At 40.5% G+C, this 18,670-nt stretch overlaps 1 protein-coding gene and 1 long non-coding RNA gene across 19 annotated transcripts in view; one reads left to right on the top strand and one right to left on the bottom strand.

Annotated features, from left to right (window-relative positions):
• ppip5k2 (diphosphoinositol pentakisphosphate kinase 2) overlaps positions 1-4,997 on the top strand; it is a 151,975-nt gene extending 146,978 nt beyond the window's left edge. For 17 of the 18 annotated variants that reach the window (XM_087998756.1, XM_043710134.2, XM_043710153.2 and 14 more), the window contains one exon: positions 2,906-4,997. In XM_087998756.1, coding sequence (XP_087854882.1) covers positions 2,906-3,024 — 119 coding nt within the window. In that variant the 3' untranslated portion in view covers positions 3,025-4,997. Of the gene's footprint in view, positions 1-2,843 lie in introns of all 18 variants that reach the window. The other variant, XM_043710086.2, reaches the window with a different exon arrangement.
• Positions 1-18,670, bottom strand: part of LOC148151941 (uncharacterized) — a 71,446-nt gene that overhangs the window by 17,798 nt on the left and 34,978 nt on the right. The window lies entirely within an intron of this gene.

The following is an 18,670-nucleotide window of genomic DNA, read 5'->3' as shown; positions in this document are numbered from 1 at the left end:
TTTTAAATTGAGAGGTTACATTATCTTCCCTCCAATCCACAGGAATTGTTTCAGAGTCTAAATAATCTTGAAAGATGACCACCAATGCTTCTACTGTCTCTAGCCACTTCCTTAAGTACTCTGGAATGTTGGTTGTCAGGTACTATGGATTTATCAGCCTTTAATTTAATCAATTTCCCCAACACCATTTCCTTCAGTTCCTGTCTCTCAGTAGATCCTGGGACGTGATGTCTCTCACATCATTGGGACATTATTTATGTCCAAGTGCAGTTTGGATAATGCACTAGCGTAAACTGTTACTTTAAATTTACATGTTGATTTAGGTTTCAGTTCTCCATGTATATTAATACATTGATAATTTATTCTCAAAAATACACCTTTCACTATTCCCTATTGCACAAGATACTTGTTAATTGAGCTTGATTGGGGCAAAATGGGCATCTGCCTAAATTGAAATCTATCTGAAAATAAAAAATTTCTTTATATATCTGCTTTTTCTGTAACCATTTCTATAAATACCATCAATTTTGTTTATAATTTGCTGAAACCATCCTCGGTATATAGGTGTTGGGACTTTATGTTGATGTACAGGATGTTTGTGAGGCCTGTTCTGGAATACTGTGTCCAGTCTGGTTGCCCAATTATAGGAAGGATATTATTAAGCTGGAGAGGGTTCAGAAGAGATTTACCAGGTTGTTGCAGGGTAAAGAAAGGCTGGTACTTTCTTCACTGGAGCGAAGGAAGTGGAGAGGTGACCTGAGAAATTAATTAAATAATGAGAGGTACAGATGGAGTTGATGATAGTTGTCTTTTCCCTAAAATGGGGAATTTCAAGATGAGGGAATACATTTTAAGGTGAGAGCAAAGAGATTTCAAAAAGAACAGGAATGTTTTTTTCACTGAGAGAAAGTGAGGACTGCAGATGCTGGAGATCAGAGTCGAGAGTGTGGTGCTGGAAAAGCACAGCAGGTCAGGCACCATCCAAGGTGCAAGAGAATTGATGTATCAGGCACGAGCCCTTCAGGAATGAGAAATTTTTTACTCAGTGGTTCGCGTGTGGAATGGACTTCCTGACTGAGTCATGGATGGGGGAATAATTAGAATTTTAAGACATTTGGATAGATGCATGAAGAAAAAACGTTTGTAGGGAAATGGGCCAAGAGCAGGCAGGTGGGACTAGTTTAGTTTGGGATTATGTTCAGCATGGACTAGTTGGACCAAAGGGTCTTTTTCTGTGCTCTATGTCTCTATGATTCAATGATGAGTTTACTCTGAACTCTACTTGCAATTAGACCAAGACCTGCAGAAACCCATCCTTTAATGTCAAGAATTGAGATCTTAAGAGTTATTAGACTAAGTTTTTCATTCTGGTTTGTTTATTAGTAATTAAACACTGTAGCTGTGAAGCTACTAAGCGAACATAGGAACAGCAGTAGACCCCTTGAGTTTGTTCTACCATTCAATGAGGTTATGGTTGATCTGTTGTGTTTACCTGCCTTTGCCTCAAAGCCCTTAACATCCTTGCTTAACAAAATTTTACCTCCGATTTAAAATTAACAAGTGATCTATAATCAACTGCCATTTATGGAAAAGACTTCTAAACTGCCACCCTTTATGTGTAGAGGTGTATAGGACATTGGTTAGGCCACTGTTGGAATATTGCATGCAATTCTGGTCTCCTTCCTATCGAAAAGATGTCGTGAAACATGAAAGGGTTCAGAAAAGATTTATAAGGATGTTGCCAGGGTTGGAGGATTTGAGCTATAGGGAGAGGCTGAACAGACTGGGGCTGTTTTCCCTGGACCGTCGGAGGCTGAGGGGTGACCTTATAGAGGTTTACACAATTATGAGGGGCATGGATAGGGTAAATAGGCAAAGTCTTTTCCCTGGGGTTTGGGAGGGCATGGGTTTAGGGTGATAGGGGAAAGATATAAAAGAGACCTACGGGGCAACTTTTTCATTTAGAGGGTGGTACATGTATGGAATGAGCTGCCAGAGGATGTGGTGGAGGCTGGTACAATTGCAACATTTAAGAGGCATTTGGATAGGTATATGAATAGGAAGGTTTGGAGGGATATGGGCCGGGTACTGGCAGGTGGGACTAGATTGGGTTAGGATATCTGGTCGGCATGGACGGTTGGACCGAAGGGTCTGTTTCCATCTCTGAGTGCTTCCTAACATCTCTTCTGAACAGTCTGGCTGTAATTTTTAGACAATGTCTCCTAATTTTAGAATCTTCAGCAAGTTTTGAGAACCTTCCAGCTCAGCGAGCAAACTTACATTTAGAATCGTCATCTACCCTATCTATTCCTGTTAAGATCTTAAAGACTTCAATGAGATCATCCCTTCTCTTTCTAAATTCTAGACAAAACAGACCTAACTTGTATAATCTCTCCTCAAACTTAACCCTTTGGTCCAAGGTCAATATATCTTTCCTATGATGTGCCCAGGTCTGCTTACAGTACTAATGCCTTTTCACCATTTTGCTCATTAAGTTTTGAGGTACATTAAGTTCTTCATTTTAGTATGTGCTAACTTCTTTTTGTTGCATTTGATATTTTTCTTTATTTTCAGCCATCTTTATGTAAAGTTAATTGATTAGTAATTTTTACTGTTTGAGAACAAATGTAAACTGGCTGCTAAAGATTTGTTTGTGTAATGAACACATTGTTTTGAAAAATTATCCTAATTCACTTGCCTTATCAGCAAGATCCACTTGCTTAGTATGCCACTTTGCAAACCGACTTAGTTCTTTCAATTAATATAGATTTATTATATATCCAGTCTTGCTGCTTTAAGTGCATGCCATGTATTCTTACAATTAAAAAAATGTTGCCTTTTAGGTGAGCTAATTTAAACGTGAATTCGCTTAAAGGTGAATTTCCTTGCCTTTTTTGCCATGCAGCCAGTAGTGGATCTTCCAGTAATATGTCTATCGCAGGGCCATCGTTACCAGCAGAAAACACACACTTCAGTGGCCTAAGTGACAACTCCATAAAAGCTAAAGATGATCAAAGCTGTTGAATAGAAAATTGCCTCAATGTAAGCTGGTTCACAACTTGTACTACATGGAAGTAAATGAGCATAAAGTGAACCTTTTAAAAAAATGTATTCTCGGTGTCCAAATACTTAAGTAAATCAGAAAATAAATACTGCCCCTTAATCATCTGTGCCAAGACAGTCATATGAAAAGTTAATGCTAAGTTTGATGGAAGATTGATCACACATTTGTCATTTTTTGAACTTTGGTATACATGACTGAGGTTAATGTGGTGCTACATTTGATTCTATTTTATTCATCAATGTAGCATTTTGAAAAGAGCTGAAACTGCAATGGAAAGTTTCCTGTCTAGTGAAATTCCACATAAAAGCTAAAACTCAAATATGTAGTCTCAATTTGAATTTCCTTTATGTGCTCAGCTTTATTCAGTTATAATGTGACTGTTTAACTAAAATGTGACACTTTGTATTTCATAAAGTTGCATATTTTTACTAAAATCCCATTATGTTAAAAAATGTTACAAACACTTAGCTCCCTTAATGGGTAATTTTATTCCCTATAATATCTCAACTCAGTTTTTATAAGTAGGGAAATTCATACAAAATGCCATGAAAATCCAATAATTGTTCTTTGTTCCATCTGTTTATATTTCAGTTTGTTTTTCCATTCACAATGTTTTCTCATTTTGTCTCTCTGAAAAGATTTGTGCCCAAGTTAAAATTGAAAAAGTGAACGGACTATTGCAATTCGCGCATTACAAGAAAAGTTAGTGATTTGCATAATTCTGAGGGAGGTACATTGAAATATGGTTCATAGATTCCTTAAACCCTTTTTAAATAATATTGGTTGCTTCAGTCTTTGATTATGCTCGTCATAACCAAGGTTTTAAATGCATGTCTATGTTCAGACTCCCAATAACAATGTTACTGTGTTTTCACCCTGAAATTGACTAATAAGATTTTTGTTCCTAAATTTGGATGTGCAATTTTGACAAATTTAATTCTGTTCTTTTCAGAGAGAGAGTTTAACAGTAATTTTGAGCTATGGTACTTGATGGACACTTTTGTAAAGGACAATTACACTGACATATGTATTTTTACTCTGAAGAATGTGAATATAGCTTTATTTTTTGTCCCTTAGTTGAATATTGCTTAACATGCAAATATAATGTTTTACAGTTTAAGTGAGACTGTTTACTAGAAATTGTCATGTCACAGATTTAGCTGCAAACTATTGAAGATCTACATTATTTACAAAATGTAAATCTAGTCTATATATGTTTTTATATGAAATGGATTACAGATATGTTTTATAAAGGGGTTTATGCATGTGTATATATTGCTCAATACTTTATTTTAATGTTTATGTGCTATGTGTTGAAGAACTCAAAACTTTCACCTATACATTGACTTTGACTTTGTGTTCTGTTGTGTTCACATGAAATTGCACTGTGCAAAAAGTCTTGCTTTGTTGGAACTGGAGAGGAGTAAAACCTTTCTTAGGACTCCTGGGGTTGTGAAAAGTGCTATTTAAATACACCTTGTGTTTTCAAAGATATGTGTAAGAAATTCATTGGGAGAAAAAATAATGAAAATGCCAAATTAGCTAGGAGAAAAATATCAGAGACACTTAGGAATTATGGGCTCAGTTGGAACTACACACAACCTGTTAAGAGCAGCAAATCTGCAGAGATGTTGTACCCTTGTCAATTTTGAGATGAAAACTCAAGAAAAGTCTTATGGAAAATTTATGGCTTTATATACTTATGAATTCTGTGAAGCATTGAGCAATGCCATGTCCATTTATATCCATTAAACATGAGAATATTTGAGCTCTTACCTAAGTATGTTTTCTCTAACTTTAGAGGTTTAACTGCAATTTCAGATTGCAGTGAGAATTTGCAATGTTTTGAGCCACATATGTTTTGTTCTTGTAAATTAGTCATTGCATTATACATGTATCAAGTTGCCAAATAAAGTAGCCTCTACTGAACCCATCTTTAAAGTACAACTGTGTTTAAATAGAACATTTTACTGTTAAAAGGGTATTTGTAAATTTCACAAAAGTGTGGACCCTAGAAGCAGGAGTAGGCCATTCAGCCCCTTGACGAAAGTGAGGACTACAGATGCTGGAGATTAGTGTCAAATTTGGAGCGGTGCTGGAAATGCACAGCAGGTTAGGCAGCATCCAAGGAATAGGAAAATCGACGTTTCGGGTAGGAGCCTGAAGGGATTCTTGATGAAGGGCTCCTACCCGAAACGCGATTTTCCTGTTCCTCGGATGCTGCCTAACCTGCTGTGCATTTCCAGCACCGCTCTAATCTTGACACTAATCTCCAGCACCTGCAGTCCTCACTTTCCAGCACCATTCTAATCCTCATTCAGCTCCTTGAGTCTGCTGCATTTGATGAGGTCATGGTTGATCTGGTTATGATCTCAGCAACGCGATTTATTTTTAACTGAAATCACAGATCAAATCATTCAATCCAAGGGCAATTGAACATGAGCAACAAATGTGATGTTGCATACGATGCTGACCTCCCATGAATGAATGAATTAAAACAAAAGCTCTTCATCCCAGAAACAAATCAATCAAATCTTCTCTGAACTACTTCTGAGACAGTTGTTCTTTTTCAAATCAGACATGCAAAACTGTACACAGTACTCTAGATGTAATCTTGCTACCAGCCTGTACAGCCACAGTAAAATTTCCTTACATCTATATTCCATTCACCTTGCAATAAACTTCAATATTCATATTGTCTGCCTCCTCACTAAAGTGTATGTGAAACATACTTAATGATTCATGTACCAGAGTTGTTGAATCACTGTTACCACCAAGTTGTGTGATCTCTTTCCTTTTTAAAAAAAAAAGGAAATTCCTGTCAAAGTTTGCCAGTTCATTTTGGCCAGCTCTGTCAATGCACCTTTGTAACTGTCTTTATTTACATTCCCAACACTGAGTCACTCTTCCTCAATGTGAATGCAACCTTTAGTAGTATTATCTGATTGGCTTAGAACATACTGCACAAAGAAAGTGTCCTGAAAGTACATATGTACTCAATGGATGGCCAGCCCCATCATAAGGACTGACAACATGCCATGAGAAGTAGCAGGTATATCTGAAAATGAAGTACTAAGCTGGTGAAGCTACAACTCAAGATCTCATGCTAAACAGTGAAAACAATATGTTCTAGACAGAGGTGAACAGTTCTACAATAAACTGGTCAACACTCCACAATTTTGTTACAATCAATCATGAATGACAGTAGACAATGAAGCAACTATTGCTAGGAGAGGGATGTCACATGAGCATGTACATTTTTGACAATGCAGAGTGCAAAAGGTAATGCAACCGTTTTTAGCTGTATGTGCTGGTAGGTAATTCTGATGCTTCCACTATAAAAAGTTATTATCTTTTGTCAATTCAATTAAATCTATGTAATATCAAGAAATAACAAAGTTCATGGATCCAATAAAATCAGCTATACTGTTATCTAGAAGGAGTTAAGCTATTTCATTGCAATTATAATATTGGCTCTTTTGCTTTGATCTGATCAGTATATTCTCAATCAGCAGCAACATTGTGGGACACATGACAACAGTCCCCTCAGCAGAATTTAATCAACAATCACTTGTGTACCACCACTCAGGAATTCAATATTCTGTACTATATGAATCAATTCCATTACCTTTGTTATCAGGTTAGATAGCACAGTTTTAGATACCCTGGAAGAGCTTGGTTCAGATTCAGACTTCAGTATGCATTTTTTAAGATTTTATTTTAAGAACACGAACTACCCTTAATGTTAAGGTAGCATCCCGCACAGTGTAACACTAATGGAGTCTTAAAAAAAAATTGGAATAATTTGGAATAAAGATATTAATACTAATTGGGCTTCAGATCTCCCAATTTACAGTTCCTATTGAAGTCCTAATCATCTATCAAAAAAGACCAAAGAACTGCATATGCTGGAAATCAGAAACAAAAACTCAAATTACTGGCAATTCTGAATCGAATAAAGGTGATTAGGAACAAAAACGGAAATTGCCGGAAACACTCAGCAGGTCCGACAGCATGTTAATGTTTCAGATCAAGTGGTGTGGAGAGAAAGCAGAGTTAACATTTCAGATCCAGTGAACCTGCTGAGTTTTTCCAGCAATTTCTGTTTTTGTTCCTAATCGCCTTTATTCGACTCTGAATAGCTTAAGGATGTAACCAGGAAAATAGATAAAGGATTTTCAGAAGGATTTTGATAAGGTGTAGACAGTGAATAGTGGGGTACTGCAGGGATTGGTCCTTAGGCCCAGATATTCACTATCTGACCTGGATAAGGGTACCAAATGCAACATATCTTTTGTAATCCATAAGGTCCCAAACGAGCATGTCTCATGCCATTCCCTTAAACTGCATTAGTTGATTATGGTGATGGCCTAGGAAAGTAGTTTTAGTTCTTCTATTACACCCTTCCGCTGGACTGTAATATTATTCAGTTAGGAATGTGTTGCTGGAAAAGCGCAGCAGGTCAGGCAGCATCCAAGGAGCAGGAGAATCGACGTTTCGGACATGAGCTGAGTGCCCTTTGGCCACCTAACAGGCTTAATCATTTGTACACTAATCAATAAAGTTCAAGGCTCACTTAACCCTGCCAAACAAATCTCCTACAACTCCTAAGATGCTCGGCTTTTCCATACTTATTTGAATAGTCTAGACCCCAGGGGCTCTGTGAATCTGATAGTTCTGCACTACACACCTTAACTTTTGTTTGGTCCAAGTAACAACACATGATCGTCACAGTCAGTGATAAGACTGAGATGAGCATAGTCAAATTGGAGGTTAGACAAAGAACAGTACAGCACAGATCCTTTGGCCCACCATGTCTGTACCAACCACGTCACTGTTCTAAAACCCATTTGCCTGCATGTGGTCTGTATCCCTCACTTCTTTACCTGTTCATGTGCCTGTCTAAATGCCTCTTAAATGTAGCTATCACATATGCTTCTACCATTTCCTCTGGCACCTACAACCCTGTGTGTCAAAAAACTTTACTTGCACATTGCCTTTAAACTCTTTTCCCCCCCCCCCCCCACCTTAAACATATGCTTCCTAGTATTTGACATTTCCACCAAGGGAACAAAACATCATCACCTCTCATAATTTGATATACTTCTAGGTCACCCCTCAATCTCCCTGACACTCTAGGAAATACAATCCAAGTTTTGTCCAGCCTCTCCATATAGCTAATACACTCCAACCGAAGCAAGACTCTAGTAAATCTCTTTTGCACTCTCTCTAAAGGCTCCCTTCCTATAGTGTGGCAAACAGAACTGCACACAATACTCCAAATGTGGTTTTATTCAGCTGCAACATGACTTCAATTTTTACACATAGTCACAACCAATGTAGGCAAGCATGCTATGCACCTTTACCACTTATCCACTTGTGCCACTTTCTGGATCTATGGACTTGCACCCCAAGATCCTTCTGTATATCAATGCTCCTAAGATACCTGCCATTTACTATACACTTTTTCTTGCATTTGACATCCTAAAGTGCATCTTCTCACACTTGTCAGGATTAAATTCCATTTGCTATTTGTCCACCCAACTGTTTTATATCCTGCTATATCCCTTGACAAGCTATCTCACTATCCACAACTCCACCAACCTTCCACAAAAGTACTAATCAGACCACCTACATCTTCATCTAAAGGTCCCACCACTGGTCATAGACCTCCAGTCAGAAAAATACCCTCCATAAGTAACCTCTGACTTTTGCGACCAAGCCAACTTTGGATCCAACTTACCAACTCACCATGGATTCCATGTGACTTAATCTACTGGGCCTGCCTACCATGAGGAAACCTGTCAAATGCTTTAGTAAAGTCCATATAGACAACATCCATCGTCAATCCTCCTCAATCACTTTTGTCACTTCCTTAAAAAACACAAATTTGAGGGGATTCAAGATGGCGGTGATCTAACAGGTCTGCCTTGCTTAGCTCAATCTTGGCCACGCTGCAAAAGCATGAGCAGGAGATACAGCACCTCGGGCAGCAGTGGACCGCAACATTAGAAATCACCCCCGAATCTTCGGCGGGACGGTTCCAGGCTCTCGAAAAATAGATACAGGCCTTAGTGAAGCAAGCCAACGACTTTGAGAATCGAGGTCGGAGAAAGAGCATTCATGTTATTGGGCTGCCGGAGGGAGAAGAAGGAGATCAACCAGTTTTTTTGAGGGATGACTGCATTTTCTGGGATGGAAAGCCAAGGCAGGCTGGGTGTGGATTGACCAAGCTCACTGGGTTGAGATGCGCAGGCCCTGTCGGACCAGCATCTCTGCCTAGTACTAGTGTGAACCCAGTCCTATAGAGACAAGCAAAACATGTTGGGACCTTCCAGAATGCTTGGGAAAAATCCACAGACCCTGATCTATAAGGGATTGAAGATTATGTTTTTTCAGGACTTTTCTGCAGTTATGATCCACAAGATGAAAACCTTTAATAAGGTAGAGAAGAGGCTGAGGGATCTGGATATCCAATACTCCATAAGGTACCCGGCGGGTGCTCCATTTCAGCCACCGAAGGTCCGTTCATGTCTTTGATTCATCAGAGAAAGCAAAGAACTTTTTGGACACTTTAAAATAGATTGATTGGCTCAAGCAATATGGACAATAATGGTTCTTTTATTTTGTTGTTTCATTCATTCTATTTTGTCCCTTTAATTTTTTATTTTCTTCTCTCTTCCCTTTTCGCTTTCCTGGGGTTTGGGAAGCGATGTCGGAACTTTTGGTTCAGTTTTTCTAGCAATAATGGAGGTCACCATACGGGTGGGATGAGTCGAATCCTCACTTTTAATTCCTTTGGTTGGAAGATTTATATATTTTTTACTTTTGTTTTGCCTGGGTTTGGGGTGCGGTATCAGTTAAAGGAGGCATGGAGGTATTTGTGGGTGGTGTGAGTGTCCCCTATGTGTAAGGAGGTAAGTCTCCTACTATGTGTCTTTTGTATTGGTTTATTGTAGGTGTAGTTTTTAAAAGTTTTATTTTGGTAATTTTTGTAGATATGTTCTTCAGGCTCAATGAGTCTTTAATTGTCTCCACTCGGCGTGTCAAGAATAGACTTCGTCCTCTCAGGGGTTCACAGGTTGTTTTAGATGACTATGGCTAGTTGTTTGTTCAAAGAGGTGACCTTATAGAGGTTTACAAAATTATGAGGGGCATGGATAGGATAAATAGACAAAGTCTTTTCCCTAGGGTCGGGGAGTCCAGAACTAGAGGGCATAGTTTTAGGGTGAGAGGGGAAAGATATAAAAGAGACCTAAGGGGCAACTTTTTCTCACAGAGGGTGGTATGTGTATGGAATGAGCTGCCAGAGGAAGTGATGGAGGCTGGTACAATTGCAACATTTAAAAGGCATTTGGATGCGTATATGAATAGGAAGGGTTTGGAGGGACATGGGCCGAGTGTTGGCAGGTGGGACTAGATTGAGTTGGGATAGATGGTCGGCATGGATGGGTTAGACTGAAGGGTCTGTTTCCATGCTGTACATCTCTATGACTCTAAATGGTGCACTTGGAATATTAAGGGGAGTCACTCACCGAATAAGAGAAAGGAAGTACTTTCAAGTCTTAGAAAAGAGAAAGTAGATGTCGCTCTGTTACAAAAAACCCACCTTGACAACAAGGAGCATCTAAAGTTGCAGCACCGGGGGTTTGACCGGGTGTTTTCTTTTTCATCTTTTAACACTAAATGAAGGCAAGTGGCTATACTTGTTCAGAAGAACCTCCCATTCCAGATGTTAGATCAAATCAAGGATGAATACGGGCGGTTCGTGATTCTCAAAGCTTTAGTGACATAGTAAGGAATACAGTATCCTGAATGTTTACTGTCCCCCAGCACACCCTCTTAAATTTCTGATGGATGGTTGCCCTTTGAACACGCCGTACTATTATAGGGGGAACCTTTAATTGCCTCATGGATCCCATAGTGGATAGGATGTCAAGGGCTTCCAGGGCACCTTCCCACAATCTAAACAATTGGTGGACTTACGTGTGGAGTTGGGATTGGTGGATGTATGGAGACATCTTCACCCGGCTGGTATGCATTTTACTTTTTTCTCTAATCTGCACAAGTGTTACACAAGGATTGATCTGTTTCTTGCTCCATCGACTTTTTTGGATTTGGCGCTGTCCTGTTAAAATGGGAACATAGCCATTTCTGATCATGTGGCAATGTGTTTAGAGGTCAAGGCCAGGGCAGTGAAGTAGGTTGGCAGCATTGGCGCATGGATCAGTTTCTCCTTAAGGATAGTAAGTTTATTGAATATCTCTCGTGGAAGTCTAAGGTGTTCTTGGATATCAACTCGCACAGCCAGTAACCCACTGATGCTTTGGGAGACTGCCAAGGGCTACTCAAGGGGTATAATCATTCAGCTGGTCAGAAACGACAGAGGGGAGAGCAACATCGTCTGTTCGAGGCTCGGTTGAAGACAGCCGAGATTGCATACTTTGATAGGCCATCTGTGATTAAATTACAGTGAATCACAGCTCTCCATGCTGCTCTGAATTCCACACTTACTCAAACAGTGAAGAGAGAGATCTCATTCGCAAAACAAAGGTTATTTGAGAATGGATATAGGTCAGGTAAATATCTGGCATATTTGGCCAGAAAAAAGAATGGCCCCCGCCTCCATCTCCTTTCAATCTATCACATCTATCAGAGAGGGCACTGGGACTCTTACTTGCAACTCCAAAAAGATTAATATGGCTTTTAGGAAATTTTACTCCATCTTTGCCAACCTGTCCTCACAGCACTCCAACCAATACAGCTTGGAGTCCTTCTTTAAGAACTCAGACCTTCCAGGTGAGACTTCAGAGCAGGCTTCCCTTTGGAACACTCCCTTGACAGGAGATACACGAGGCGGTAAGGCAGTTCCAAAGTGGTAAGGCACCTGGCCCAGATGGCTTTTCAAGTGATTTTTATAAGGAATTGATGAATATATTGGCTGGGCCAATGCTGGACATGTACAATTATTTGTACAGTCAGGACTGCCTCCTGCCCTCTTCAAGAGAAGTTAGTATTTCTCTCATCCTCAAGAGAGGGAAGGCCCCAGAGGACTGTGCTTCGTACAGGCCCGTCTTGCTGCTAAACTCGGGTTTTTAAATTTATCTAAGACACTTGCATTGAGATTGGAGAACGTGTTGCCCACTATTGTAAAGGAGAACCAGACAGGTTTTATTAAGGGTCAATGGTCCTCTAGCATTAGAAAAGCACTCAACATGGTCCAGGTGTGCCAGCAGAGGTCGATTCCAGGCTTGGTGGTCTCCCTTGATGCAGAGAAGGCGTTTGACCAGAGTGGAATGTTTGCATCATGTCTATTTTTATGTTCTGGAGTGGGTTTGGTCTCAGTGGGGTTTTTACTGGAGGATGTAAGTGCTACATAGTGATTCTATGGCAGCGGTCCGTACTAATGGCATAAGTTCTAACAATTTTAATCTCGGTAGAGGCAGCCGACAAGGCTGTCCCCTCTCACCACTGTTATTCACGTTGGTGATTGAGCTGTTGCAGAGGCTATCTGGAGGGACCCCAATATAGTTGCCCAGTAGGTGGGCTCAGAGGTGGATAAGGTCACATTCTATGCAGGTGATGTTCTCCTTTTCCTATCAAACTCAACTCTGTCTGTGCCTCATTTAATACAATTTGGCTCTTTTTCGGGATACAAGATTAATTTTATGAAGTCGGGGGCCATGCCTGTGGGGTGACTTTGTGGAATACCCAATCTCGAAAGTGAAATCCAATTCTCTTTCAGGTGTCCCAGGGAGGTTTTCTGTATTTAGGCATTTTCATTACTCCTGCCTTTGACCAGTTATATAAGGCTAACTTTGTGCACTTGCTCAATAAGATAAGGCAGGATCTTCAGAGTTGCAAAGTTCTTCCAATATCTTGGTGAGGCCGAATATCTCTTATTAAAATGAACATTCTTCCTTGCTTATTATATCCCATGCGAATGCTCCCTCTGATGTTGCGTGGGCAAATGTTGTGGATACTCAGTGGTTGGCTTGGTTCTTTTATTTGGCGTCACAGTCGGCCTCACATTAAACTTGCCAAATTGCAGCTTCCACAGGGAATGCAGGGGGGTAGACTTTCCAGATATTCAGGTATCAAATAAGCCCTCTTCTATCCTTTGTGAATGATTGGACGTGTGAGGGCCTGAGGTCAATATGGCTGGATAGCAAGGCCTTCCAGGCGAAGTGCCCCCATGAATCTGTTATGCATGGATAAAATGAGGACAGTCATGGAGCATTGTCAGAACCCAATTGTCATCAGTATGGTTAAAGCCTGGAGAGCGATGCGACAAAGTGAAGTTTGGGAAATTGAAATCAGACAAGGCCTTTGAAGAATATAAAGGAAGCAGGAAAGAAACAAGGAATTAGGAGGGAGACAGGGAATATCTGAAACCTCCTTTCTCACTCCTATAGTAGGAATGCCAGGGTTGATGGATTCTGGTTTTAAGTTATGGGATCCAGGGGAGTCTCTTGCCTGGGAGATTTATTTGAGGGGGAGGTCATGATGTCCTTCGATCAGTTGCGTTGCAAGTACGAATTGCCCAGTAGGGGCCTCTTTTATTACTTTATCCAGAAAAAGTCTACACTTCTACAGGTCTGACATAGAGAGGAGAATGCTTCAGACTACAGGCAGTCTCCCGGTTAGCACCCTTTATCATTTACTGGGAGGTGGTGCCTCAAAAGATATTGAGCGTCTCCATGGGGTCTGAAAGCTAGAGTTAGGAATGGAAATTTTGTCAGAGATGTGGGAGGACATTTGGGAGAATGTGAGAAAGATCTCGATCTGCAACAGAGTGCATGCTATGCAGCTGAAGGTCCTTCACAGGGTTTATCTGGCCCCAGAGTAACTTGTGAAATTCAATAAAGGAGCAGCTCCATTGTGCCCTTAATGCAAAATAGGCATTGGCACTTTTACCCCTTGTTTGTGGTCATGCCACAAGCTTTGCAAGTATTGGGGTGCTATAGCAAGTGTCATTGATGGAGGGATAGGGTCCCGAGGACTAAGGTCAAGGTGGATCTGTTGTCTCTTCTCCTGGGCCTGTCAAATTTGCCTTCCTTCGATGAGCATGGGAAAAAGCTGTTTAATATTCTTACATATTGTGCAAGAAAGAACATTTTGATGAGTTGGGTCTCGGAAAGCCCTCAGGGCCTGCTGGAATGGTATATATTAGTTATGGAACACAACCCTGGATGTCCGTACAAGTATGGTGCACCAGAAAAGTGAACTTTTCTACAAGACGTGGTGGCCCTTTCTGAACCATCCAGAAGCAGATCTGTCAGCCATATTAACTAGGGCTTTTGTTTAGCCATGAGACCTGGGTCTGATGAGCCAGGTGCCCCGAGAGGAAGAATCCCAAATAAATACTGGTATGCTAACTGATGCTCCGGATAATGGGGAGCTCTCGTGGGGTTGCGCTGAGTGGTGTGATTTAATTTGATTTAATTTATTTTGTTCAATTATTTATTGGAGTATGGGTAGCTTTTTTGATTATTTGTTTTGTAGAGTAGAGTAGTGGTTAGTTTATTGTAATTGTTGATATACTCTTAGTTTGTTATATTTTTTGTAATTTTATAATCTTGTAAAGAATAAACATTTTTCAATTAAAAAAATTTAAAAAGCCAAATTTGTGAAACAAGACCTCCTTTGCACAAAGCAATACTGACTATCCCTAATAAGTCCACTCTTTTCCAAATGTTAGTGAGTCCTGTCCTTAAGAATCTTCTCCAATAATTTCCTTCCCAATGCTGTAAGGCTCGCCAGCCTATCCTTTCTTAAATTATCCCTGTTGTCCTCCTTAAACAAAGAGATGACATTGGTTATTCTTCACTCTTCTGGGACATTCCCTGTAGCTAAAAAGGATACAAAAACCTCTATCAAGGCCCCAGCAATCTCCTTCCTTACCTTCAATATCCTGGGAATGATCCCATCATGTTCTGGCGATTTAAGTTTTTCAATATACCCAACATCTCCTCCTCAATATTGACATGCTCCAAAATATCAACATAGCCCTCCCTAAGCTTATCATTATCCTTGTCCTCCTCCTCCTCCTCCTCCTCCTCCGTGAACCTCATCTACTTCCTCTATCTCCAGCATAAATTCCCTCCTTTGTCCATGAGAGGACAAGCCCTCCTCTCTTGCTCCTCAAATATGTGTGAAATGCCTTAGGATTCTCCTTAATCCTATTTGCCAAGGATATTCCCTGTCTCCCTCCTAATTCCTTGTTTCTTTCCTGCTTCCTTTATATTCTTCAAAGGCCTTGTCTGATTTCAATTTCCCAAACTTTACATACACTTCCTTTTACATTTTGACTAAACTTTCAATATCTCTTGTCACCCAGGGTTCTTGAATCTTGTCGTCCTTATCTTTCTTACTCTCAGGAACATGCTGGTCCTGAAGTCTAATCAACTGGCCTTTAAAAGATTCCCACACATCCGGTGTGGAGTTACCCTCAAACAGCTGCCCCTCCCCCAAATGTGATTTTCCCAGTTCCTGCCTCATGCTTTTGTAATTAGCCTTCTCCCAGTTTAGCACTTTCACCTGAGAGCCAGGTCTCTCCTTATCCATTAATTATCTTAAAACTGATGGAATTATGATCGCTGTTCCCAAACTGAAACTTCAATCACCTGGCCTGGCTCATTTCCCCACTAAAGGTCTAGTACAGTAAGGTAACCATTGTAAAATCATGTAATGTCACTTCAGTGTTTCCAATTCTGATTATCCCTTCCACAGGGAATCATGAAGGCTGGGCCCATAAGGGGTTTCTAATACCCACATGTTGATAAATTGAAGCACTTCATTTTGTAGCAAGCAATCTGATATACAAATAATGTTTGACAATATTGTCTCTCTAATCCCAGCTTGCAAACTAATGAATGCAGAATAATCCATCTTGCCATGATGTTCATTCCTACAAGTGGCGTAGAGGGGAACTTTGATGAAGTGGTGCTCCTGTGTATCAGCTACCCTTAATCTTCTAGGTGCTAGGTGTTGTCTCAGAATCGTTGGAGAATTTCTGCAGTGCATCTTGTAGATGGTTCACACTACTGATGGAGGGAGGCATTCCCAAAATGCCCAAATTACTACCCCTATGTTGTAACCATTTGCCTCCTGATATCTGTACAGTGCCAACTCTGAAGAAACGAGCCCTTGAGGAAATTACCACTGAGGAAGAAGGTCAGAGGCATTGACGAGGTCTCCTCCATCCTCCACCAGCTCAGATATGAATATCTTAGTGAGTTCTTTAGCTAGATAAAAATTGGGAGCACATGCTGGTCAGCACCTCACTAGCACATCTCTGCAGTTGGCTAATGAAGAAACTTCCCAGGCTGCTGGCAGTCAGAGAACCGGGGACTTGCTCAGCATGCTCAGGACATACTATAAGGGGAGGGTATGCAGCCAGAGATCATGGTACACATTGGTACCAATGACACAGGTGGGAAGAGTGATGGTGTCATGGAAGGAGAGCTCAGGGAACTAAGCTGAAAAATAGGAAATCATAAATTGAAAAGCTGGACTTCCAAGGTTGTAATGTCGGGATTACTCCCCATGCAATGTTGTAGTGAAGCAAAGAATAGGAAGTCAGTGCAGCTTAACATGTGGCTGAAGAGCTGGTGCAGCATGGAGGGTCTCAGACTTTTGGATCATTGGGATCTCTTCCAAGGCAGATGGGACCTGTACAAAAAGGATGGGTTGCACCTTAACTGAGGCACCAGCTATTTTAATTAGCCCTCTCCCAATTTAGCACTTTCACCTGAGGACCAGTTCTCTCTTTATCCATAACAGTCTTAAAACTGATGGAATTATGTATATAAATTGGAGGTTATACTACATGTATAATCTCCAATTTGACCATGCTCATCTGATGAGGAGATTTGCTAATGTAACTCGGGTGGATTTAAACTCATAAGGCAGGGGTTAGGAACCAAAACAGTAGGTCAGAAAGTGAGCAGAAGGTAGATGTTAGGAGAATAAACAGGTTGGGCCAGTTTAATGGCCATGGTGAGGGAAAGAATCATAAAAGATCAAAGGTGAGTTAAAATTTAGAATAAATGATAGAGGTGAGCTCAGTGTTGTCAAGGATTAATAAATAAGGACGGAGAAAATATTAAAAGAGAGAAAGACAAACCAGCAGAACGTATTTAAAAACTTGTACCTAAATGCATGCAATATTCAGATTAAAGTTGATGAAATTATGGTACAAATAGAGATAAATGGGTACAACCTGGTGGCAATTACTGAAACATGGTTCCAGGAAAATCATGGAGTTAAATGTCTAAGGGTACTCAATATTCAAAAAGGACAGATGAGATGGAGCAGGAGGTGGAGTTGCTTTATTGGTTAAGGATGACATCAAGGCTGTTTAAAAAATAATTTTGCACGAAGGACCAAAATGTTGAATCAGACCATGTGGAAATAAAAAGCAAGGAAAGAAACCCCTTGGTCGGAATAATTTACAGGCTCCCAAACAGTATTTCTGAAATATACAGCATAGCATAAAGCAGAAAATGATGAGGGCTTGTGAGAAAGGTAATTATGGGTGATTTGAATATGCGTGTTGAATGGATCAATCAAATTGGCAAGGATAGCCTCAAGGAAAGGTTCATAGAGTATATGAGGGATTGTTTCATAGAGCATCATGTCATGGAGCCACCAGAGGACTGGCTACTTTAAATTTGGTATGATGTTACGAGGAAGGATTGGAAAGTGGGCTTGTTGTTAAGGATCCTCTTGCAAGGATTGACCACAAGGTGCGAGAGTTTCAAATTCCGATGGAAAGACTGAAGACAGAGTCACATATGAGAGTTTTACCCTTGTGGAAAAGTAATCATATAGGCCTGAGGAAGGAATTAGCCCTAGTGGACTGGGCAAAAATATTTTCACAGGAATACACTGGTCCTGAACTCTAATCAAAAGATTCCTGCCTGGCAAATGTGCTCCTCCAATCAAACTCGCTCCTCCAATCTACATTCCCCAGTTCCTGCTTAACACTGTGTTGGTTAGCCTTCCCCTAGGTTAGTACTTTTACCAAGGGATTCTGGATCAGTGGTGCTGGAAGAGCACAGCAATTCAGGCAGCATCCGAGGACAGGCAAAATCGACGTTTCAGGCAAAAGCCCTTCATCAGGATGAAGGGCTTTTGCCTGAAACGTCGATTTTGCCTGTCCTCGGATGCTGCCTGAATTGCTGTGCTCTTCCAGCACCACTGATCCAGAATCTGGTTTCCAGCATCTGCAGTCATTGTTTTTACCACTTTTACCAAGGGACCAGTCTTTTCCTTATCCATATATAAATTACTTAAAAGTTACTGAATCATAGAATGCCTATAGTGTGAAAGCACACTATTCAGCTCATTGAGTCCATACAGGTCCTCCAAAGAGCATCTCACCCAGACCCACCCTTCCCTATAATTCTACATTTACCGTATCCACCTAACCTGCACATTCTGGACACTATGGTCAATTTAACATGGCCAATCCACTTAACCTGCACATCTTTGAATTGTTATGGTCACTGTTCCTGAAATGCTCTCCCACTGAAACTTTCATCACCTGGCTAGGCTCATTCCCCGAAACCAGGACTAGCATGGCCCCTTTCCAAGTTGGGC

Source organism: Chiloscyllium plagiosum, unplaced genomic scaffold (assembly GCF_037043375.1).
Source record: "Chiloscyllium plagiosum isolate Xiang-an unplaced genomic scaffold, Cpla_swu_hap1 HiC_scaffold_2, whole genome shotgun sequence".
Classification (NCBI taxonomy): domain Eukaryota; kingdom Metazoa; phylum Chordata; class Chondrichthyes; order Orectolobiformes; family Hemiscylliidae; genus Chiloscyllium; species Chiloscyllium plagiosum.
The sequence above is the reverse complement of the archived record's forward strand: the minus strand, read 5'-3'. Positions and strand labels throughout refer to the sequence as shown.